This window comes from Anomaloglossus baeobatrachus, chromosome 1 (assembly GCF_048569485.1).
Source record: "Anomaloglossus baeobatrachus isolate aAnoBae1 chromosome 1, aAnoBae1.hap1, whole genome shotgun sequence".
In the NCBI taxonomy this organism is placed as follows: Eukaryota; Metazoa; Chordata; class Amphibia; order Anura; family Aromobatidae; genus Anomaloglossus; species Anomaloglossus baeobatrachus.
This window is the reverse complement of record NC_134353.1, coordinates 626,730,262-626,755,908: the sequence shown is the minus strand read 5'-3', so window position 1 is coordinate 626,755,908 and position 25,647 is coordinate 626,730,262. Positions and strand designations below refer to the sequence as shown.

The 25,647-nt window shown below is 44.2% G+C and overlaps 1 protein-coding gene across 3 annotated transcripts in view; it reads right to left on the bottom strand.

Annotated features, from left to right (window-relative positions):
* The window catches only part of SYK (spleen associated tyrosine kinase), a 216,659-nt gene that overhangs the window by 57,940 nt on the left and 133,072 nt on the right, over nt 1-25,647 (bottom strand). For all 3 annotated transcript variants that reach the window (XM_075340664.1, XM_075340656.1, XM_075340672.1), the window contains 2 exons: nt 7,987-8,125; nt 778-868 (listed from right to left, as the gene is read on the bottom strand). In XM_075340664.1, coding sequence (XP_075196779.1) covers nt 778-868; nt 7,987-8,125 — 230 coding nt within the window. The remainder of the gene's footprint in view (nt 1-777; nt 869-7,986; nt 8,126-25,647) is intronic.

Here is a 25,647-nt window from a genome sequence, read left to right as displayed (position 1 = left end):
ATCTCAGTGGGGTAAGATACACCTGGTGTACTATATAGGTTTGGATCATTTTATTATTGATTGATGGGGAGACCTTAGTTGGTGATTCCAAAACCTTCTCCCAGTCGTCCCCTTGCAGATTCAGAATCAGCAGCTTAAATTTTTCTTTAACTGCCAAGAGTTGGTTTTTCCCCACAAATTGCCGCCTTTTTCTGCAATGGAATAGAGAACTTTTTTTTCTTCTAACTTTGGTGCTGTAATATACCGTTTTTCTTTCTTGCACGTTTAGGGCTTTTGGGTCTAAGCCTGACATCGCATGCATTCCCCAGTTTGGATTTTTCACTACAGGGTTGTTGTCATTAGGAATGGACTTGTCTTGCACATTTATGCTAACTTACGTTTCTAGTTTCTAGCACATTTTAGCGATTAGCCCTTCAACCCATTTTGTTTTCTTACCAAATATTGTTGTTACAATTTTATTATACTCATGAAAAGAGGCAATATTTAAAGAGGTATTGCAGGACTACAATATACTTATTGTAGATCAGACTCAGCACTATTTAATGGCCATGACCCACTGCCAAGCACAGCGGCCTATTCATTGTTTACACTGCTCTATATGCCTATACTTTATACACATACTAGTGGCTTTGCTGGGTAGTGTAACTTTGATCAAATTATATTTTATTCCCTTCAGATATGATATTAATGACCTATCCCAGTGATATATTAGTAATATTGGGGATCCAAGAATCCCCCAATAAGAAACCAACATACATTTACAGCATTATAAATTACCTGCAGCACTGCTGTTAGCTGCTGATCGTGGACATGGGTTTGTCAGGACCCTCAAAAGTCCATCAGGTTTGTAGGAATAATGTTCAACTAACTAAAAAAGTAATAGAAAAAAGGAGATATTAGAAATAATTTAAATAGAAAAAATATTATCTAAAATGTAGAAATATGACTAATACAAAGTTTTTATCTAAAGTTTTACTAACAATCTGTATATTAATGGTATACAAATTGTTTGAGACGTAATTTAAGTCATAGAAGTCTCAAGGTGCCAGTATACAGTATTTTACAAAAGTGAGTGCACCCCTCACATTTTTGTAAATATTTTATTATATCTTTTCATGTCACAACACTGAAGATATAACACTTTGATACAATGTAAAGTAGTCAATAGCTGTTAAAACGGTAACTTTGGTGTGCCTTCTAAATAACGCAACATACAGCCATCAATGTCTAAACTGCTGGCAACAAAAATGAGTACACTCCTAAGTGAAAGTGGCCAAATTGTGCCTAAAGTGACAATATTTTGTGTGGCCACCATTATTTTAAAGCCCTGCCTTAATGCTCTTGAATTTCCTAGAGCTTCACATGAGCCGCTGGAATTTTTTTCGACTCCTCCATGATGAACTTTTTTACATGCATTCTTAGACTTCAGTGAATGCTATATAGATAGATAATAAAAACCTATTTGGCCTCAGTATCAATATGAGCATGAAATGCTACCCAGGCAACCCTGGAGGATATCCATGTGGTAACTATTGTCCTGCATTGCTTACAGGTGTATTAAACATATTATAATGGTTATGGTTGTTATTTGGTTTTGCACCTTGGTCCGCCTATTTGTTTTCACTGGCTTAGTTCTCCCTTTGTGAGACTCCCATACTTTCACACCTTGGAGCAATTATTCAAGCACACCCTGTTTATTTTTTGTTTACTTTTTTTTGTCTTTACATTTACATGTTTACTTATTTACTTTATGCATCACACTAGCGTCCATTATTGAAATGCTAATTATACAACCAATGTGATGGTTTGATTCAGAAACAATGGTTTTGTATTGTGCTCTGGATCTGTTTTTTTGCATCCTAGATAGTCTCCTATTTTCTGTTTTTAAATGGTTTTAATATGTTTATCCCTTTGAACTGATGTAAAAATAAAATATTTTTACATTAATCATTGAACAATAGAGTCTCTTTCTTTCTGTCAGATCTATAGAGATAGATAATAGAAAGAGATAGACAGAGAGTGACAGAGTGACAGAGAAAACAACAGAGAGCGACAGAGAGAACGATAGAGAGAACAGAGACAGCAACAGAGCCACAGAGCCACAGAGAGCGACAGATCGAGTGACAGCCAGAGAGACAGAGCAAGCAACAGAGCAAGCAACAGAGAGAGCAACAGAGAGAGCGACAAACAGAGTGATACAGAGTGTCAGACACAGTGACAGAGCATCAGAGAGCAACAAAGAGACCAGCAGAGCGACAGAGAATGACAGACAGAGAAACATAGAGAGCAACAGAGAGAGCAGCAGAGAGAGCGACAGACAGAGTGACAGAGAGAGAGTAACAGACAGCGAAAGGCACAATTAAAAATTGCACCCTGTGGAGCTTTTTAAACAGCTTTTTATGATTAAATAAATAAATTAATGAAAAAAACTACTTGTAAAACAGACAGCTGCAGGCTGATATTATCAGGCTGGGAAGGTCCATGGTTATTGGTCCCATCCCAGTCTAAAAACAGCAGCCCGCAGACGCCCCAGAATTGGTGCATCACATTAGATGCAACAATTCTGGCGCTTCACCTTGGCTCTGACTGATTGCTATGGTGTGGTGGCAATCAGGGTAATGGTTTTTGGGGTTGATATCAACTGTGTAGTGACAGCTGTCATCAAGTCCTATTGCTATCAATGGAGAGACCTCTATCAGACAGTAAGTAAAAAGAAAAAAAACACACACAAAAATTTGTATTTAAATAAATACTCCTTCACACTTTCCCTGGTTCACCCCTCATCAGTGTCCAAGGTCTTGCTGAGTGTAATGTAATCTGGGAGTGGCTGCTGCTTAAAGGCTATGGAGACATGTCCTGATGCGCCATAACCTTTGATCTAGATAATCGAGGAACATCGTGAGTGCTGCTGGACAACCTTGGACCTGGGAACATTGCTTTCTATTAAATTGGTGAATGAAAGACAGTGTCTTATTTTTATTTCTCTCTGTCTGTCTTTCTGGGTTTCATTTTTGGAATACATTGGATTCCCTGGTCTATTTCGAAATTCATGGTCAACGTCGGACCTGATTTTTTTCATAAGTTGGTGAGCCAAGGAAAATGTGGGAGAGTGGTTATTTAAATAAAGTACTTTTGTGTGTGTGTTTTTTCTTTTCACTGACTGGGTTACCAATGGGGGTGTCTGATAGACACCTCTCCATTACTAACACCAGGGCTTAATGCCAGCTAATACTACACTGCTGACATGAATCCCAAAAACCATTACCCATCAGGGCAATTGCGAAGAGCCAAGGTGAAGCACCAGAATTGGCATATCTAATGTGATGCTCCACTTCTGGTACACCTGCGGATTGATATTTTTAGGCTGGGAAGGGCCCAATAACCATAGACCTTCCCAATCTGATAATATCAGCCTGCAGCTGTCTGCTATACCCTTGCTAATTCAAAAATATAAAAAAATATCAAAAATAGACTCTACTTTTTGGTTATTTATTTAATCATAAAAAGCTGTTCAATAAACTCCATAGAGTGAAATTTTATGATATTCGGAGATTGTGCAATTACATATTTATATGTTTGCCTGTCTATATATACAGTATGTCTGTTTACATTTTTCTATCTTTATCTATCTATTATGTATCTTTATAGCATTCATTGGTGTCCAAAATTGCTAGAAAAACGAAGGGGAAAAGCACATGCAAAAATGTGTCAAAATATGTGTTTTTGCTGCCAAGAGATACATCAAATACTCAACATGTGCACTTAGGCTATGTCCGCACTTTGCGTTGTCCTAGTTGCAGTTCAAAACGCATGTTTTGGCACAAATTGCTTTTGCCAAAGTTGCTTTTGACCATCAAAAAGCGATAAATACGCGTGTGTATTTACCGCATTTTAGCCGCGTTTTTAGCACTATTTACTTGCTTTTCCATTGCTCAAACTTAGATGCATTTTGATTACAAAGACACTACTAAGCCTAAAGGCCACTTTACACACAGAGATAAATCTGCGGCAGATCTGTGGTTGCAGTGAAATTGTGGACAATCAGTGCCAGGTTTGTGGCTGTGTACAAATGGAACAATATGTCCATGATTTCACTGCAACCACAGATCTGCCAAAGATTTATCTCTGTGTGTAAAGTGACCTTAAAGCTGTGTCCGCACTTTCCGTTTTCACCTGCGCTTCAGCTGCTTTTTAGGTCCGTTTTGAACTGCAGCATTTTCATGCCAAAAGGCATGCGTTTTGATTTTCAAGCAAAGTCTATGGAAAATGTGGATTTCTTGTCCGCACTTTGCGTTTCCAAACGCAGCGTTTAATTTGCATAAATTTAGGCAAAAACCATGCGTTCAAAGAAGCAGCATGTCAATTGTTTTTGCCATTTGGGCTGCATTTTGCTAACATTGAAGTGAAAGAAAAGCCCGGACGCCTGCCCTGAAGGGGCTCAAGGGAGGGCAACATGACTGAGGAGGGATGCTAGGCCTGAGGGTTAGCAAGAGGTTAAGGTGTAATGCAAATTTTGCGGGAAAAGTGGGAGGTGGAGTTATAGGGGCCGTGGTGCCATGTAATTGGTCAGGGGGTTGTTAGTTGTAGGGGAGTATATATAGGGCCGAATTTTGAGGTGGGAGGCTTATTCACTACCTGGAAGACGTCCAGAATTGTCCCGCCCACCCGCCCTTTTGAAGATTTCTGGAGATCGACATGGAGAAACTAAGAGGATTGACCTTGTCGCAGCAGTCGGCGGAAAGGAGGGGGGTATTTGAAGTCGGTGGATTGCACAAAGAGCGGGGGAGAACCCAGTGCAGGAACGGGTTACCCTTGGTAGTGCAATGGTATGGTTGGTGGGTCCCTGCTGTGCTCGGTCACAGCGGGACATGTTAACGTGGGACCCTGGTGTGCTGGGTCACAGCAGGGCATGTTAATGTGCTGGGTGTCCTCGAGCCGGTGTGGTGCGGCTGAGGGCACATGGTGGAGCAACACTCGGCTGGGTGTCCTCGAGCCGGTGTGGTGCGGCTGAGGGCACATGGTGGAGCTGGTGTTGCAATCATGTACAATGGGACTCTTCACTTACCCCCCCTCCTTTGCTGGTGGTTATGTGTATGGAGTTATTATTATATTTATGAATAAAATGTTATTGATTATATTTGGTGATAATAAACGAGGCTGCTGTGGCCTCTTACATCCAATGTCACGCAGTCTGTGTCTTATTTGGGTTGAGAAGCGGTAAAAGGTGGATAACTGCTTTGGGTCAGTATGGCAAGGTAGGGCCGTCAGTCAGACTTTCTTAAGTTATGAGAAGCAAAAAGCAAGCAACATCACAATTCCAGCGTGTTACATGCTTTTTTGCTGCAGAAACAATGTGTTTTGAAATACCAAAAGGCATGCTTTTCTGACATCAAAATTATGGAATTATATGTCCCTTTACACACACACATAGTCTGACAATTAAATTTATGAAAAATATAGATGTATTGATATTTTATCCATATTTAGTATAAAACCGCTATAATTATATTAAATATCGCTGTTTTCGTTATGATTTAATAAATTATGTGTGTATTCTTTTTTTTCACCTTTTTTCAGTGTTTGTATGTTAAAACTTTATTTAGTAGTGTCTTTGCAATCAAAACGCATCTAAGTTTGAGCAATGGAAAAGCAGGTAAAAAGCGCTAAAAACGCAGCTAAACGCGGTAAATACGCACCCGTATTTATCGCGTTTTGATGGTCAAAAGCAACTTTGGCAAAAGCAATTTGTGCCAAAACATGCGTTTTGAACTGCAACTAGGACAACGCAAAGTGCGGACATAGCCATACACTTACTATGATTGGCAAAGATGAGCACTATTGGTGTGAGGGGTCAATAAAGACATATTAATGAACGAAAGATAATTTGACTATGGAAAAGGCACAAAGGGGGCACTATTGCAGTATGGTGAACTATATGTGTCACTAATATTTTTGGGGGCCTTTACTGTGACACTAGTTTTGCAGTCAATGATGTCTTGGCAGCAAACCATGCAGAACCAAGTAATTGCCATTGTGGCTGTTATGACATTTTGGGTTGCATGAAGAAAAAAGAAACGGAAAAGATGTCACTTCTCAGTTATTGTGTCTAACAGGATTGCATCATATTACTGGCATGATTACGCTCTACAGAACCATTGGTAATTAGTGTGTGACCTCTGTATAGGGACCAGTTTCAGCTATATTGGTCTTTGTTGTAGCTATCTGTGTCAAGCTTAAGGGATGAGAATTATGAGTAAGAACATGGCTAAATTATTCACAGATTTGCTATCATAAGTATTTTAGTGTTTATTTAAAAGTAATCTGTCACCAGGTTTTTGCTATATAATCTTAGAGCAGCATAATATAGGGCAAGAAAGCCTGATTCCAGGGATTTATCACTTACTGGACTGCTTGGTGTAGTTTTCATTGTATTCATTGTTTTGTCTTATGTAGACAAAGCTGAGCTAAGCATTCTGGGCTTTGAGTAGCCCACACCCCTAACTGTCAGCTTCCTGTTTACCTTGTGATTTGTCAGTAAACTGCTAATTAGTGGTGGCAGGGTTACAAAGATTAGCCTGTCTGCCATACATGTGAGACCTAATTAAGCAGTTTTAGCGCCCACGGGGCAAGGGGTTAACTTTACTTGTCGCCGGGATGGTGTTGTCGGGTCTGGGGATGTCATGGGTGGCCCTGCCCGGCTTCGTGGCCCCAAGGAGTACAATAAAAGGGAAGGATGATGGGGATAGTTTGTCTCGTGACACCACCTGCGGTACGCGGCCAGGGATTAGCCACCACTGCTGTCACTGTCCTCCAGGGCAATTAGTTGTAGCAGCAGGGATAGTTCTGCTCCCCACAGGTGGAGCGGCCCCAAGAAGGATGATAGGGTGGTAGTCTATGGTGTAGTACACTTTGGAGCGGGGCTGAGGACGCCGACAGTAACTGGATGACACAGTCTGGTAGTTTCCTTTACCTTTTATTGGTCAGTTGTTCTAGTCCCAGGTACAGTGGTCCAGTTAGCCAAGAAGCAGTGAGAAGTACCTTCTCTGCCAGGTACGTTGGAGGCATTCCCTAGTGAGCTCTGAATGTGGGTTGCTGTGGCCTGGAGCAGCACAGCATCCCTCTTCCTAGGTGCAATTTGCTTTGCCCGTTGTGGCAGGCAGCGTGAGCCGGATGTGAGGCCCGCTGGTACTTCTGTGGCCCCGGGCTCTATTATACTACTGTGCCTTGGGAGTCTCTGTTGGGCCAGGTGGCGTGGAACCTCCTGCCCTCCGGGTTTACTGCTGGACCATTAGTACCCGACAGTCAAGGACCCCGGTGTCCTGATTCAGCGCTTGGTCCTGGAAAGCTTGAGAAAGCTCTCGAACAGCGACTGTTCTCTCCCTGCTACTCGAGTTCTGAGTTTCTCTTCCTGTTTCTCTCTCTAACCCTTCTCCAGCCCAGAATGCACAGGGAAGCTCGCCCCAAACAGGACTTGATCTCCCCCTTCTGGGCTGGATTAGGAAGTGTTGTGTGTGTGATTGTACCTGGCATAGAGGTCTCTCTGTTGCTTCCAGGCATCACATTGCCCTTCGGAGAGGAGAACAATGCCACTGTGGCTCCCATGACCACTGGGGTGCCACACAGTGACTTTCTCCTGCTGGTAAAATATTGATTGTATTCAAACTACAATACACAACCTAATAAGTGACACATTCCTGAAATTAGGCTTTCTTGACCTTTATTATGCTGCTCTTAGATAAACTAGCAGAAATCTGCTGACAGATTCCCTTTAAGGAAAAGTTATTTATAGACAGGGTTGATGCATTTTTCATACAAAGTGTTGATTTAGATTATAAAATAACATCAAGAGATAGTGTATTGCTTAGGTGCTGTATCAAAGCCCACTATGCCTATGTTTCAACACCAACACATCTGCGTTCCTGAATCATTTTGGGTAAAAACATTTTATTGTTTTAAGATTAATGCTTAAAACAGAAGAAGAAATACCTGCCACAAAGTGTCAAATTTCTTTCCTTCTGGTATTGACAGTTTTCCAGTTTTATCACGATCGATGCGATAATGCGAAACCTTTCTATCATGAATTAGGCACAAAGCATACGATCCATTGTTGTCACGTTCTCTTATTCTATAATAAAAAATGCAGTGTTTTAAAAAAATATTCTAATAGCAATTAATTGATTTTAATCAATATTACATCATTTTAAAAATACATTCACATTAAAAACAAAAACACAGGATTATGCTATTTATCTGGATTTGTAGATGTTGGAATTGAGTGACTGTATAAGCCTTGGATTGTTGGCAGGACCAGGTCATGTAAGGTGTCACATGGCCTAGTCTGTGGCAGAGATATAGTGGGTCTGAAACTGGTCAGTTGGTGATGTTCTTTTGGTTAGAAGACACTAGGCAGAAAATAATGGCTTTTGTTATAGGCCAAGGTAACTTGCGGGCATAGGTCCTGCAGAGTTCAGGGTATTAATTATGTGATATTAATACCTTTCTCCCTGGGCAGGTATGGCACGGCCTGGGAAAATCGTAAGATTCTGGGTTTACCTCTGGACTAGAACTTTTAGCTGTTTATTTTCGTGTAATGTTTACATTGATTATATATATGGTTTTGGGGCACCATTGTTGTGGACGCTCTGACTTTGTAATACTATTTAATTAAGGGGTGGTTGTGGCCATTTTTACCCAAGTTGTAAGCAATTGAGTGTTTAAATAATACATTTTGAACAACCAAAATCCCTTTTTAACTTGTTAAGAAAGGCCAGGAAGCACCCATAGGGCATACATGCCTCATGACAATATAGAGGGTGGGCATTAAGGGATTAAATAATTTGAAAGTAGGAACAGGATGGAATTGGAGGATACTTGCAAGGAATCGGATTGGAGGGGAAGGACAAAAGGGCAGGGTTATCGGGGCAATACAAGGGGGAGCGGAGAGTGTTATTGCCCATTTGCTTACCTGGATAAAGCTACCCATCCTCAGACCATTCTTTTTTCTTTTAGTTTTCTGTTGTGTGTAAATAGATTAATAGAAAAAAAAATATCTTGTTTCTGCTACAGCAGCGCAGATAGGACTGATTTAGAGACTAGTCAATTGGTGGTGTAAGAGGGTCATTGGTGAAATCCTGGAGGGGAGATATGGTTCATTAAGGTTGTCAGCCTTAGTGATGTGAACCTGGAAGCATATCCAACATGTTATATACTAAGAGGATTAATCAGTCATAATAAGGGCTGGGTTTGTGAACAGCTAAAGAGTTAGGGGTGCTTTACACGCTGCAACATCGCTAACAATATATCGTCGGGGTCACGGTGTTTGTGACGAACATCCGGCGTCGTTAGCAACATCGCAGCGTGTGACAGCTAGGAGCGATGATCAACGATCGCAAAAACGGCAAAAATCGTTGATCGTTGACACGTTGCTCCAAATCATAATGTCGTTGGTGTTTCATTCCGCAGGTTGTTTGTTGTTCCTGTGGCACCACACATTGCTGTGTGTGTCACCGTAGGAATGACGAACATCATCCTACTTGCGTCCATCGGAAAGGAGGAAGGAAGGAGGTGGGCTGCATGTTCCGGCTGCTCATCTTCTCCCCTCCTCTTCTATTGGACGGCCGTGTTGTGACGCCGCTGTGACAGCGAACGCACCTCCCCCTTGAAGGAGGGATTGTTCGGCAGCAACAGCGACGTCGCTGAACAGGTATGTGCGTGTGACGCTGCCATTGTGATATTGTTTGCTACGGCAGCGATCACCACATGTCGCGGGTGCGGGGGCGGGTGCTATCGCTCGCGACATCACTAGCAATCGCTAGCGATGTCGCAGCATGTAAAGCACCCTTTAGATGAGACAGCTGTTCACATATCTCCATCCTAGGGTGTTGTGCAGGAGGTAAGATGAAGGACTCTGGATTCACTCATTGTGTGTTTAAGCAGATGAGTAGACCCAAAGCTGTGTTCATACTATTGCTAAAAAGCTTGCATCCCTGTTATGAGTTTGTAGACTTTTGTTGCCATAAGTTTTTCAATTCAATGTTAAAGCCTTATTGTGAAAATCACTGTGCTTTTCAGCTTATATGTCCTGTGTGATTTTCACCTGTAACCTATCAGTATTCATTATTAAGGGTGTTGTCCACTACAATAACGTGTTTCCTTGGAGTTTACATAAAAAGAAATTAAATTTTCTTTATTTTGTCAAACGTTTTTCGCATTCATAAACATGGATCACACGCTTTATAAATTTTGTGCAGAGTAAAGAAAGATGTTTTTTTCTCTCTTCAATAAAATTGCAACTTTTAGAGCATCTTTTTTACTGATGGACGATTACATTTTTAGGATAGACCATCAATATCTGATAGGTGGGTATATGACACCCAGCACCCTCCGCTGATCACTTGCTGTCGGCTGGAAGTTCTTGGATTCCATCAAAACTCTGAACTCCCAGCCGCCACCAATAACAGCTGACTTACGGTCGTGCTAGTGACACAACTCTAGTGTTCTGTTATTAATGACCTCTTCTAAACTTAGGGTGGCTTTACATGCTGCGATATCCGGCCCGATATCGCTAGCATGCGACCCACCCCCATCGTTTGTGCGTGTAAGTGTGTGTATGTGTCACACATACTTACCTCCATAGCGACGTCGCTGTGACCGGCGTACCGCCTCCTTTCTAAGGGGGCGGTCCGTTCGGCGTCACAGCGACGTCACTAAGCGGCCGCCCAATGAAAGCGGAGGGGCGGAGATGAGCGGGACGTAACATCCCGCCCACCTCCTTCCTTCCACATTGTGGCCGGAGGCAGCTAAGGAGATGTTCCTCGTTCCTGCGGCGTCACATGTAGCGATGTGCACTGCCGCAGGAACGAGGAACAACTTCGCCCCTGTGACAGCAGCGATAAATGGCAGCGGACCCCCATGTCAACGAGGAGCGATTTTGGACGTTTTTGCAACGATCCAAAATCGCTCCTAGGAGTCACACGCTACGACATCGCTACAGCGGCCGGATGTGTGTCACAAAATCCGTGACCCCAACGAGATCGCTGTAGCGAAATCGTAGCGTGTAAAGCCCGCTTTAGGCATTCAATAAAAAATAGTTGCTATCCTCTTTAAGTAAATGAGCAACAATCAACTTTGTCAGTAATCAGCACTCACTACAGGCATTTGCTAATTAAAGATTTCATGTACATACAGTATGCAAATTAGTCCTCTTCCAAGAGGAAGAAAGCTGTCTCTTTCCAAAAAGAAAGAGATCACCATGTGTAGACAGCTGTAGACAGCTGATTTATAGGAGAGTAGTATGCACATTTTTTTCAAGGCCTTGATCAAGACCTGTAAAATGGCAGCTGGACACATCATAGAGGGGAGACATGTATCACAGAGGTGGTTATCCTCAGTGATATAAGACCGGAAGCAAGCTCTAGCACATATAATACTGAGAGTGTTAATAGGGCATGAGTAAGGCAGGGATGGGTAGGACTAGCTGTTCACATTTCCCCACCCAGGGGCTTGTTATGGTGGATGTACCAAAGTTCAGGTGTATCATTAGCTGTCTGTCTGAAGTCGCCTTGCTAGGACTTGTTTACTGTACTATTACTGAATTGCTGTTGTTTGGACTATGTATCCAGTTAACCTACACTGAAAGGCCATTTATTTTCTGTGTTCGCGGTATGCTTTTTTGAGTTTTAATAGAAAAGCCTGGACATTTTATTTAAAGTGCCTACTACGCCTACCTCAACTGCAACCGATTGAGTCAAGATTCATACAGATAATATGGTTAAAAAAACCTTAGGCATTGGACAGGGCTCTGCATATGGCTTTGTAGTTTAGATTGTGGAAAATGAAATAAAAAAGTTTGGTGACTGACACTACTTGTATTTTACTTCTTTCTGCTCTTATGGAATACAGTATGTTTTTGACTTTTAGCTGAGCACCACCACACCCTGGCTAATAATCTGAGTGTGAATAACATCTATAGTGTGACAGAACCTTAGTGCCTGGAGTCAAATATATTTTTGATTGAATATCCAAAGTCACGTAGCAATGCTTGTTATAGGGTGGACATTGACTAAAGGCCACTTTACACGCTGCAATCTCGCTAGCGTACCCGCCCACATCGCTCAGACCCGTCACACTACTTACCTGTCTAGCGACGTCGCTGTGACCGGCGAACCACCTCCTTTCTAAGAGGGCGGTTCATTCGGCGTCACAGCGACGTCACTAAGCGGCCACCCAATAGAAGTGGAGGGACGGAGATGAGCGGGACGAACATCCCGCCCACCTCCTTCCTTCCCCATTGCGGGCGGCCGCAGGTAAGGTGAGGTGTGCTGCCGCAGGACCGACAAACAACCTCACTACTGAACAGGCAACGATTTTTGGTAAGTGAACGACCTCTCACATACCAACGATTTTTGCCTCTTTTGTGATAGTTTAAGGTCGGTCATACGTGTTACATGCTGCAACTGGATGTGCATCACAAACACCGTGACCCCGACGATATATTGTTAGCGATGTCGCAGCGTGTAAATGGCCCTTTATTACCTCCAATAGGTGGCATTACAGAAGCAGATTTCTTCCTCTTGGAAGAGGGATAACTTGCATTCATTCTTTTCCAGGAAGAATTGTTTGGCCTACACGTCTCCTTATGCAAGTTGGTTTCCATAATGAGAGTCGTTACCTGATATTTTTTTATTTTAGCATTTGCTACGTGACTGGATTAGAATGGCCTGTGTTGCTATTGTACACATTTGCTGCTTTCTTATTTTCAAGTTAGTTTCACTCTTAGACAACCGACTTCCTACTAACCACTGGTCAATTCAGGATGTGACAAGAAAACTTCCTACCAGCTCAGAACAGAAACCACAAACTCAGAGTTTTTGCACATCATGCAAGTCTGTTATTTAGGCCATAACAAGTGCTATCAGTATACTTACATATGGTGTATATGTATATATATATATATATATATATATATATATATATATATACACATATATATATATATATATATATATATATATATTTATATATATATATATATATATATATACACATATATATATATATATATATATATATATATATATATATATATATATATATATATATATATATATATATATATTATATATATTATCATATGCACTGTATGTATGCAGCTACCGTGTATTTCCAAAAATAAACCCTCCACCAAAAATAAGCCCTAGCAGGGATTTTCAGTATTTTCTGAGCAAGGCTTAAATAAACGGTCATATGAAAAAGTTTGGGCACCCCTTTTTTCTTTATAACAATTAGGGTTTTTATAACAGCTTTTTCAGTTTCATATATCTAATAAATGATGGACTCAGTAATATTTCTGAATTGAAATGAGGTTTATAGTACTAACAGAAAATGTGCAATCTGCATTTAAACTAAATTTGACCGGTGCAAAAGTATGGGCACCCTTATCAATTTCTTGATTTGAACACTCCTAACTACTTTTTACTGACTTACTAAAGCACTAAATTGGTTTTGTAACCTCATTGAGCTTTGAACTTCATAGGCAGGTGTATCCAATCATTAGAAAATGTATTTAAGGTGGCCACTTACAAGTTGTTCTCCTATTTGAATCTGCTATGAAGAGTGGCATCATGGGCTCCTCAAAACAACTCTCAAATAATCTGAAAACAAAGATTATTCAACATAGTTGTTCAGGGGAAGGATACAAAAATTGTCTAAGAGATTTAAACTGTCAGTTTCCACTGTGAGGAACATAGTAAGGAAATGGAAGAACACAGGTACAGTTCTTGTTAACCACTTCAGCCCCGGGGCACGTTCCATTTTTGCATTTTTGTTTTTTGCTCCCCTTCTTCCGAGAGCCGTAACTTTTTTATTTTTCCGTCAATCTTGCCATATGAGGGCTTGTTTTTTGCGGGACAAGTTGTACTTTTAAATGAAACCATAAGTTTTACCATATGGTGTACTGGAAAACAGCAAAAAAATTCCAAGAGGGGAAAAACTGCAAAAAAAAGTGTGATGGCACAATAGTTTTTGGGATGTTTTATTCACCGTGTTCACTGTATGGTAAAACTGATGTGTGGGTATGATGCCTGAGGTCGGTGCGAGTTTGTAGACACCAAACATGTATAGGTTTACTTGTATCTAAGGGGTTAAAAAAAATTTGTCCAATAAAAGTGGCGTACGTTTTGCGCCATTTTCCGAAACCCGTAGCGTTCTCATTTTTTGGGATCTATGGCTCACTGATGACTTATTTTTTGCGTCTCGAGCTGACATTTCTAATGGTACCATTTTTGTGCAGATGTTATGTTTTGATCGCCTGTTATTGCATTTTGCCTAAAACTTGCGGCGACCAAAAAACGTAATTTTGGCATTTGGAATTTTTTTGCCGCTACGCCGTTTACCAATCAGATTAATTGATTTTATATTTTGATAGATCGGGCATTTCTGAACGCGGCGATACCAAATATGTGTATATTTATTTTTTTTTTAACCCTTTAATTTTCAATGTGGGGAAAGGGGGTTGATTTGAACTTTTAGGTTTGTTTTTTTTTTTTTATTTTTTAAAACTTTTTTTTACTTTTATTTTACTAGTCCCCCTAGGGGGCTATAGCGATCAGCAATCCGATCGCTATTATCTATCTGCTGATCAAAGCTATACAGCTGTAAACAGCAGATTCAGTCACTTTTGTTTTACCCCTGCTCCCGGCCGGGTGAAAACGAAAGTAAAACATCATAGCTGCAGGCGTCATCACATGACCCTGTGCTACAATGGCAACCCCCGAAAGTCACGTGATCACTAACGTGACTTCCGGTGGGGGGCGGCGGTAAGTAAAAAACATGGCCGCGCGCATATACATCTCGCTGCCAGACTTTGGCAGCGAGATGTAAGGGGTTAATGTTCCGGGTGGAATGCGATTCCACTCGGAACATGTAGGCACACATGTCAGCTGTTGATAACAGCTGATATGTGCGCCGATCCTTGCCGCGGCAGGGGGCGGGGCTTAACGGGACACGCTCCATGACGGATATATCCGTCCATGGTCCTGAAGGGGTTAAGCCCAGAAGTGGCAGGCCAAGAAAAATATCAGAAAGGCAGAGAAGAAAAATGGTGAGAACAGTCAAGGAGTAATCCACAGACCACCTCCAAAGACTTTCAGCAGCATCTTGCTGCAGATGGTGTCACTGTGCATCCGTCAACAATACAGCGCACTTTGCACAAGGAGAAGCTGTATGGGAGAGTGATGCGAAAGAAGCCGTTTCTGCAAGCACGCCACAAACAGAGTCGCCTGAGGTATGCAAAAGCACATTTGGACAAGCCAGTTACATTTTGTAAGAAGGTCCTGTGGACTGATGAAACAAAGATTGAGTTGTTTGGCCATACGAAAAAGCATTATGAATGGAAGCAAAACAACACGGCATTCCAAGAAAAGCACTTATTATCCACAGTAAAATTTGGTGGAGGTTCCATCATGCTTTGGGGCTGTGTGGCCAATGCCGGCACCGGGAATCTTTTTAAAGTTGAGGGTCGCATGGATTCAACTCAGTATCAGCAGATTCTTGACAATAATGTGCAATAATCAGTGACAAAGTTGAAGTTATGCAGGGGATGGATATTTCAGCAAGACAATGATCCAAAACACCACTCCAAATCTACTCAGGCAGTCATGCAAAGGAACAATTACAATGTTCTGGAATGCCATCCGAGTCCCCAGACCGGAATATCCTTTAAAATCTGTGGGATAATTTGAATCGTGCTGTCCATGCTCGGCGACCATCAAACTTAACCGAACTGGAATTATTTTGTAAACAAGAATGGTCAAATATACCTTCATCCAGGATCCAGGAACTCATTAAAAGCTACAGTAAGCGACTAGAGGCTGTGATTTTTGCAAAAGGAGGATCTACAAAATATTAATGTCACTTTTATGTTGAGGTGTCCATACTTATGCACCTGTCAAATTTTGTTTAAATGCGGATTGCACATTTTCTGTTAGTACAATAAACCTCATTTCAATTCAGAAATATTACTCAGTCCATCAGTTATTAGATATATGAAACTGAAATAGCTGTTGCAAAAAGCCAAATTGTTATAAATAAAAAAGGTTAACATTAATAGGGGTGCCCAAACTTTTTCATATGACTGTAAGCCCTCCTTTTAAAATAAGCCCTAGTTGCGGATCAATAATTAAGTGTCCGTGCAGCTAAAGAAATTACAGATACTGCAGGACACTTCATTATAGACAGCGGGTGTGGCGCCCTGGACAAGCCAGGGGCCACAGAGAACAACACCAACACACCCCACACTCCCGGTCAGGCACACCAAAGTCAGACACAAAACCCTTGTTGCCTTCCTCCAGGGGCTGATGTCCACACCAGGGGGTGGGTGAGGCGGTTGGCCCCGCCCACCGAGCAGTTCACAGTCCTGGAGGCGGGAAAACCAGACAGATGAGTTTGAGAGTGGAAAGTGAGAGGAAGGAAAGTGGTAGAGAAGCCTGAAGTTGGTCCGGGTGTGTGGCCCGGACAGATCAGCAAGGTTGGCAGACGGTGGTGACCGTCTGCAGGAGTGGCCTATCAGAGCTTACCGTAACGACCGTGGACGGGCGGTGGCCCGGCGGTCCCGGACCGGTACGCAAAGAGAAGCCAGCACCATCTGGCAGGGGCTTACGGACTCCGGCAAGGCTAGGAGTCGCCGTGAATTTGCCGAATTCGTTAGTGAAGGGAACCTCCTGGGTTTCCCAGCGGCCAAGTCCCGACAGAAGGCAACAGTCCAACCAAGAGAGGGAGACACCGCCACCGCCAAGGCAACCGTTTCTCAGGGCCAGAGCCTGCGGGCAAAAGGGGCTCCTCCAGCCCATATCCAAGCTGGGGAGCAGGTTACCGGTGGGAACCCATTGGAACCATCTACCATACATAGGTGCAGGGAAAGGCAGTCACCATCAACCTGCCGGGAGAAACAACACCGCAGCCGTCTGTGGGACCCGTCCATCCAGCCGTGTGTTTTACCGAGAACTGTGTCTTCATCATTGGCTGAGTGAGTACCACCGTGCCGTGCGGCACAGCGCTGCCCCCGCGACCCTGCACCTCACCAGGCCCTGTAACCCGCCTGCCATCCACCCCTACTCCCATCACCAGGCCCCAGGACAACTAACCCGCTACCCACGGAGGGGAGAACTAACAACAAGGCTGCTCCCTGTCACCGCTCCCGGGATCCCCGTCCAGAGCAGCGGTGGTGTCACCAACTTCTCCACAACCGTGGGTGGCGTCACAGACAATATCCAATCCCTACAATCAAAACCACCTTTTCACTCACGGGCGAGGAGCGCCGCTCGAGTCCCCGGGATCCGGCCCACCGCTCGAGCCACCACCGAGCAGCGGCAGCCGCAGCAGCAGCAGCGGCCGGACCCGAGCAGTGGGAGAGCGCAGCGTCCCCTCCTCCGCCCGCGACACGGGCACCCCGTAATCATACTCCCCAGATGCTGAGCAAAAGACCTGCAGTTATCGCACACCCACACACATCCGATCTCCCACATACACAATCAGATCGCACACACAAACATCGGATCACACACACAATTATATCACACACACAATCAGATCGCACACACAATCAGATCACACGCACAAACATCGGATCACACACATAAACATCAAAGCAAACACACAAACATCGAATCACACACACATCGGATAGCACACATACTCACTGTCATGATTCGCCTCCCTATCCACATGGCTAGGGGGCGGAGCCTTCTCTCGGGCCTCACTTCCGGCCACCGGATGCCTTAAAAGCTGACACTTCCAGTGAACCAGCGCCGGCTATAAGCTGAGCTCTGCTTTGCCTGTGATTGCTGGTCCTGTGAGTGATATCCTGATCTGTCTGTTCCTGTGCCCCCGTTCCCTTGTCTGTGTTCTGTCCCCTGGTCGTCCCTCCTGTCCTGTGTCCCCCCTCCTATTTCCCCATTCGGTTGCTTCCTCCGGTACTGACCTTAGCCTGACTTTGACTTCGCTTCTGCACGCTCTTCCGGTCCTGCTTCTGCCCGTACGGTGTTTCACCCAGCCTGTCTGACTATTCCTCACATACCCTGCAGTTCTGCCTCTCAGCTGTGCTGATTAGGCAGTGCATGAGAACGCTGTGCATTTCCTTCCTGGTTCTCATTGCTCTGTGTAGTGTCGTCTGCTGCAGAGCTCTGGCTCCCCCTGGTGGCAGCATTACACTCACCACATCCAGTGACACCATTTTCTTCTCTCCGGCAGAATACTGAGAGGCTGTGCGGTGGAGCGCAAGGACCTTCCGCAACAGGACCTGCGGACACACGTGACTTCCTCCCATCATTCCCTGCGGCCGGCTGCATGTTATGTAATTTGATGTAATGTATGTGTGCGTGCGCGTGTGTGGCTGTCAATGTGTCAGCCCGAAGCAGGGGAGGATGGCGTGCAGCACCCACTGGAGATCACTGGAGGACCTGGGAGCCACGTAGACATCCGGGTCTGGTAAGTATGAGTCTCCTGGGAAGTGTGGGGGGGTCCTGCTTTTTTGGGGGGTAAACTTACCACCCAACCGTGTTTCTCCAAGAATAAGACCTCCTCTAAAAATAAGCCCTAGTGCTTTTTAGGGGGGAAAACAAATATAAGACAGAGTCTTATTTTTGGAAAAACATGGTATACTGTTAGCAAGTCTCATAGGTAGAACCTACTATGTTTTATGTAGTAGAAAGTTCTACAGCCTCCTTCATGTTTTAAGATTCAGATATGTTTGCTGCCCCTTAATGCTAAATAACTTAGTAAGAAGGTGACCAGTGCCCTGTCGCCCCTTATGATGTCATGCCTTTTATAGGTGTGATTAAGAGAAATATTATTGACCTGTGTGTTTTCAGGTGTAATGGTGGTAATGTGGAAATGTCAAAAAGCTCTGTTATGTGGGTTATGTCACAGTACTGTCAGCTACCACCAGATGGCATTTGGCCCTTTAGTTGGGAAGGGAGGCTCAGATAGAACCTTTAGTGACAGGACTGAAAGGGTTAGCTGAATAGGCACGCCCCACACTGAGGGGATATTGGAAGGCATTTCCTGGTTTTAGTCAGATAGTGAGATAGGGAAAAGTTAGCAGACAATGATGAAGTAGATGTAGCACAGTGTAACAGTGTGGTGTGGAGGAGAACAGGCAGAAGACTGAGCAGGAAGAAGAAACCTGGTGACCAGAAAATACAGCTGACAGCAGGGAGGCTTCAGTGAGGTAGAACGAGGGACCAGAAAGTGCCCCTTTTCACCCCAAAGTGGGCTTCGTGAATGGTGTGGACTGTTAGCGGAGTCAGTGTTGACTGACCGAGTCACTGACACTGCAGGATATAAGACTCTACAAGTTATCCTGGGAAGGTAGCGTAGCCATCAGGAGAACAGCACAGTGCCTAATAACGGAAGCACCATACCCTCATCCTCTCTGGTAGCCGGTTGGACTCCAATTGCAGTCATAATTTGTGAGTCTGAATGTGTATATAAGAAACTGTCTTTTAAAGAATGTGGTGTCAATCCTGTGAATATTAACTGAAAATGTTGTTTAAGACAAGTATGCAGGAAAGCCGTTGAACTTACAACTTCACCTCTAGCTATTCTATATGAAGATTGAATCTAGACATAGTTGACAAGTAATAGAGTATTGACTCCAAAAATCAAATAACAACCAGACATGCATGTGAACTTTGTGCAGACATGCTAATAAATAGCAAAGATACAACCTAACTAATAAACCTATGTGTTAAAATCAACATATACAGTAGGTAATAAACATATTAGACCTTTTTATTTGGAATGAAAGCATAAAGATTGTGGTCTTCACCCAAATGTATAAAAATTAGATATTGTTACAAAAAAATGTGCACTTGGAAGCAACCGGTTACAGCCTATTTCCAAAGAAGATGGGCTCCCAATAAACTTGTACACATCCCTCAGGGTTAGAAGGTGACAGTGAGACATAGGGATCAATGGCTTCCCCTCGCCAAAGTGTAGGGAGAGCCTGTCGTATTCACAACATTCACCTGATCTGTTCAGCACTTCTCCCAAAGGAGAAGAGCAAGGGGTTTGCCACTAAGAGTGGCATCTGATGACCACACTCCTCCTCTAGATCAAACAGGTGGAAGCCCATAAGGGAACCCTGAAAGGTCTAAGTGGCAAATACATGTTGAAAGGAGGAACCACAGTGAAAACAAATAAAATAAAATACAAATTGAAGGTGTTTACTGTGTATATACTATCCGACTATTCCGCCAGGAAATGTAAAAAATTGCCCATCCAGGCAAAAAGGCCTGGAATAAGTTTGTGTGCTTAAAAAAGTGTGAAAGAATAAGTGAAAATATGCAATGAAACTCTGTTGGTTTTCTACCCTTAGCGAGTTCAGGCAAACCATGTTCGCTAGTTCTGTACCTCAAGTTTTCAAACTTAACCCAACCTCATGTCTACAATCATAGGGGCCATGGACTCCTGACGAGATGGCTGTATAATGCATGCATTCTGAAGTTTTCACTGAGTGCGCATTACTATATCAATCTACATCAGAGGCCTCTGACTAGCAACGGTTTTGAAAGATTCTACACTTGATCTTAAGCCCACTTTACACGTTGCAATTAGTTGTACAATCGCATTTGCGATGTGACACGCCCAGGTTGCATACGGGATCTTATGAGATTTCACGTTGGTCGTTCATTAGCTGTCACACGTGCGTTAGTAGTCTATGTTAAATTGGTCAATTTTGTGTGCGATCCTTTAGATCATGTATTCTGTGACGTATGCATTGGGCACCTTTTTTTTTATTTATTTATTGACTTGCCAAGCGTGTGTACTGTGTAGGGATGCGTTTTTACTATGTCATCTGCCGTTCAGCTCTGCTACATGGCCGCTGACAGCAGCCACAGACAGCCATGTAGCAGAGCTGAATGGCAGATGACAGCAGACACAGACAGAGCCGCACTGTCAGAATGAACTCGGATGAACCTCACCCGACTTCATGGTCATGCTGCGGCTCTGTCTGTGTCACGCCCTGATTAGCGGTCACCAGTGAAGGACTCACCGGTGACCGCTAATCTCCTAAGTTACTGAAGTTAGCAGCCCTCTCTCATACTCACCAATCCCCGATCCCGGCGCTGCACGGCGTTCACACTGCTCCGGCGGCTTTTACTGTTTTGAAAAAGCCGGCCGCCCATTAAACAATTTCGTATTCCCTGCTTTCCCCGCCCACGGCGCCTATGATTGGTTACAGTGAGACACGCCCCCACTCTGAGTGACAGGTGTCACACTGCACCCAATCACAGCAGCCGGTGGGCGTGTCTATACTGTGTAGTGAAATAAATAATTAAATAATTAAAAAAAACGGCGTGCGGTCCCCCCCCAATTTTAAAACCAGCCAGATAAAGCCATACGGCTGAAGGCTGGTATTCTCAGGATGGGGAGCTCCACGTTATGGGGAGCCCCCAGCCTAACAATATCAGCCAACAGCCGCCCAGAATTGCCGCATACATTAGATGCGACAGTTCTGGGACTGTACCCGGCTCTTCCCGATTTGCCCTGGTACGTTGGCAAATCGGGGTAATAAGGAGTTATTGGCAGCCCATAGCTGCCAATAAGTCCTAGATTAATCATGTCAGGCGTCTATGAGACACCTTCCATGATTAATCTGTAAATTACAGTAAATAAACACACACACACACGAAAAAATCCTTTATTAGAAATAAAAAACACAAACATATACCCTGGTTCACCACTTTAATCAGCCCCAAAAAGCCCTCCATGTCCGGCGTAATCCAGGATGCTCCAGCGTCGCTTCCACCGCTGCTGCATGGAGGTGACCAGAGCTGCAGCAGACACAGCCGCTCCGGTCACCTCCACGCAGGTAATGAAGACAGCCGCGCGATCAGCTGCTGTCACTGAGGTTACCCGCTGTCACTGGATCCAGCGGTGGCCGCGGGTAACCTCAGTGACAGCTCAGCTGATCGCGCTACTCACCGCTGCTCCTCTCACCTCCACGCAGCAACTGAGGTGAGTAGCGCGATCAGCTGAGCTGTCACTGAGGTTACCCGCGGCCACCGCTGTATCCATTGACAGCGGGTAACCTCAGTGACAGCAGCTGATCGCGCGGCTGTCTTCATTACCTGCGTGGAGGTGACCGGAGCGGCGGTGTATGCTGCAGCTCCGGTCACCTCCATGCAGCAGCGCTGGAAGCGACGCTGGAGCATCCTGGATTACGCCGGACAAGGAGGGCTTTTTGGGGCTGATTAAAGTGGTGAACCAGGGTATATGTTTGTGTATTTTATTTCTAATAAAGGATTTTTTCTGGTGTGTGTGTGTTTATTTACTGTAATTTACAGATTAATCATGGAGGGTGTCTCATAGACGCCTGACATGATTAATCTAGGACTTATTGGCAGCTATGGGCTGCCAATAACTCCTTATTACCCCGATTTGCCAACGCACCAGGGTAAATCGGGAAGAGCCGGGTACAGTCCCAGAACTGTCGCATATAATGTATGCGGCAATTCTGGGCGGCTGTTGGCTGATATTGTTAGGCTGGGGGGCTCCCCATAACGTGGAGCTCCCCATCCTGAGAATACCAGCCTTCAGCCGTATGGCTTTATCTGGCTGGTATTAAAATTGGGGGGAACCGCACGCCGTTTTTTTTATTTAATTATTTATTTCACTACACAGTATAGACACGCGCACCGGCTGTTGTGATTGGGTGCAGTGTGACACCTGTCACTCAGCGTGGGGGCGTGTCTCACTGTAACCAATCATAGGCGCCGGTGGGCGGGGAAAGCAGGGAATACGAGATTGTTTAATGGGCGGCCGGCTTTTTCAAAACAGTAAAAGCCGCCGGACCAGTGTGAATGCAGTGCAGCGCCGGGGATCGGTGAGTATATGAGAGAGGGGGATAGACTGACATGGACAGAGAGTGAGGGACAGAGATAGTGACGGACTGACAGAGATTAGTGAATGACAGACATTGTGAGGCGCTTCAGAACGCAGCTTTTCAGCTGCGCTCTGAAGCAGACCTTTTATAAGCTGCGGTGCAGAGCGCACACCTGCGCACATAGCATCAGACACCAAAATCGTATGAGGGATGTCACACGTTACAATTGACTAGGTTCGTGCAACAAAACGCTCAATTCTAGAGAATGATACGATGTGTTTGCGATCAACGGTTTTGCGTTCAATCCTGATCGCACGTAGCTGTCACACGCAGATACCTCACAAACGATGCCGGATGTGCGTCACTTACAACTTGACCCCAACGACGGATTGTGAGATATATTGAAGCGTGTGTAGCGGGCTTTAGACAAAAAGTTAGACCTCATTGACATAGCATAATCATTGGGACAATTTGTTTGTAATGTGCTATACATGAGACGGGATCTAAGGAGTCAAGTTTCTCCTTGTGAAGAGTGCCAAGTTGGCTTAAGGGGGCTTTACACGCAACGATATCTCTAACGATATGTTGTCGGGGTCACGGAATTCGTGACGCACATCTGGTGTCGTTAGCGACATTGTTGCATGTGACACCTATGAGCGAGTGTTAACGATCAAAAATACCCACCTAATCGTTGATCGCTGACACACCTTTCATTTTCAAAAAATCGTTGCTGGCGCTGGACGCAGGTTGTTCGTCGTTCCTGAGGCAGCACACATCGCTATGTGTGACACCCCGGGAACGACGAACAACAGCGTTCCTGCGTCCTCCGGCAACGAGGTGGGCGTGACTTTCATGCGGCTGCTCTCCGCCCCTCCACTTCTATTGGACGCCTGGTGTGTGACGTCGCTGTGATGGCGCACGAACCACCCCTTTAGAAAAGAGGCTGTTCGCCGGCCACAGCGACGTCGTTAGGGAGGTATGTGTGACGGGTACTAGCGATTTTGTACGCCACGGGCAGTGATTTGTCCGTGACGCACAAACGACGGGGGCGGGTGCTTTCACGAGCGACATCGCTAGCAATGTCGCTGCGTGTAAAGCAGCCTTTAGAGTGACTTATAGGTCATGCAATGCTCCATTGGGAAATTAAATATCCAGATAGCCTATTCTCAGAGGAAGAGAACAGGATTTCTAGTGCCACCGAATGAAAGTAGCAATTAAAAATGACCTAATATTTTTAAATATTTTTAAATTCAAATTTGCCACTTCAGCAAATTATTGCAAAAAAGTTGATTTGCAGTGAATAAAGTGTCATGCAGACATGGAGTATTTTCTCCTTGCAGATTTGATGCAGAAATTAATCTTCAGCATGTCAATTCTTTTAACATTGTTGCAGCAGTTTTTCCCCCATTGACTTCTTTGGGTGACTATCAAAAATGCTATAAAAATGTAGATATAAAAATGATTGTTGATTTTCTGTGTTTTTGTGCTATTTTTGCATTCAAATTTTAGACAGCAGTGAATGCTATAGAGATAGATACTACTACTACTACTACTACTAATAATAATAATAACTTATTTGGCCTCACTGTCAATACAAGAGTCAAATGGCCCCTGGGCATGCTAGGGGCACATTCATAGAGTAAATATTCTCCTTCATTGTTTCCAGGTGTACTAAACATATTATAATGGTTATGGGTGGTTATTTCATTTTGTTCCTTGGTCTGCTCACTTGTTTGCACCGGCTTACTTCTCCTTTTGTGAGACTACCATACTTTCACAGCTTAGAGCTATTATTTTCACATACTCTGTTTACTTTCTTTTGTCTTTATATATACATGTATATGTTAGGCCTCTTTCACACTCACGTGCCTTCAGTACGTGTTTGCCAGTTTTCTCACGTACCGGAGACACGTACACACGTAGATCTAGGTATTCCTATGGTTTTGGACCCACGTAAGTATTTGCGCACGGAACGTGTGTCCGTTCCGTACTTACGTGTGTCCGTGTGTTTCTCACGCCGACATGTCCGTTTTCTCTCCGGCATCACGGGTGTCACATGGAATGCAAACGTGTCACACATAATGCAAACGGACCACACGGATCTGTTCTGCGTGACACGCACCGGAGAGAAAACATGTGTCTGTGAAAAAAAACCCCCAAACCTTTACTCACCCTCTCCTGCCCTCCTGTCTCTGCCGCTGCTGTCACTTGCTGCCGACCACCACTCATTATGCTAATTGAATATTCACTTCACTGCAGCCGGAAGCAGCAGCAGCGGGGAGTCAGCAGGATCGGAGACCAAAGATCAGCACCACGGAGAGCAACGCCAGGGACAGGTGGGCAGAAAGTTCCGTTCTTCGTGTGTTATCACGGATAACACACGGAGAACACACGTAGCCCATAAACATGGCTCATGGAGGGCAAAACGCACCTCTGACACGTCCGTGAAAAACGTGCGTGGTTTTTCACGGACATGTGAGAGAGGCCCTACAGACATACAGACAGAATGACAGACATACATATAGACAGAGTGACAAAGTGACAGATTACTACCACCACTAGTCTCCATTACTACCACCAGGACTCAATGCCAGCTGTGTTTTTGGACACTTCACAGCTGACATCAACCCCAAGAACCATTACCCTGGTTGCCAATGCATCAGGGCCATCGGGAAGAGGCTGCTGAGGCAAAGCCCCGAAATTTGTGCATCTAATGTGATGCGCCACTTCTGGGACGGATGCAGGGTGCTATTTTTAGGCTG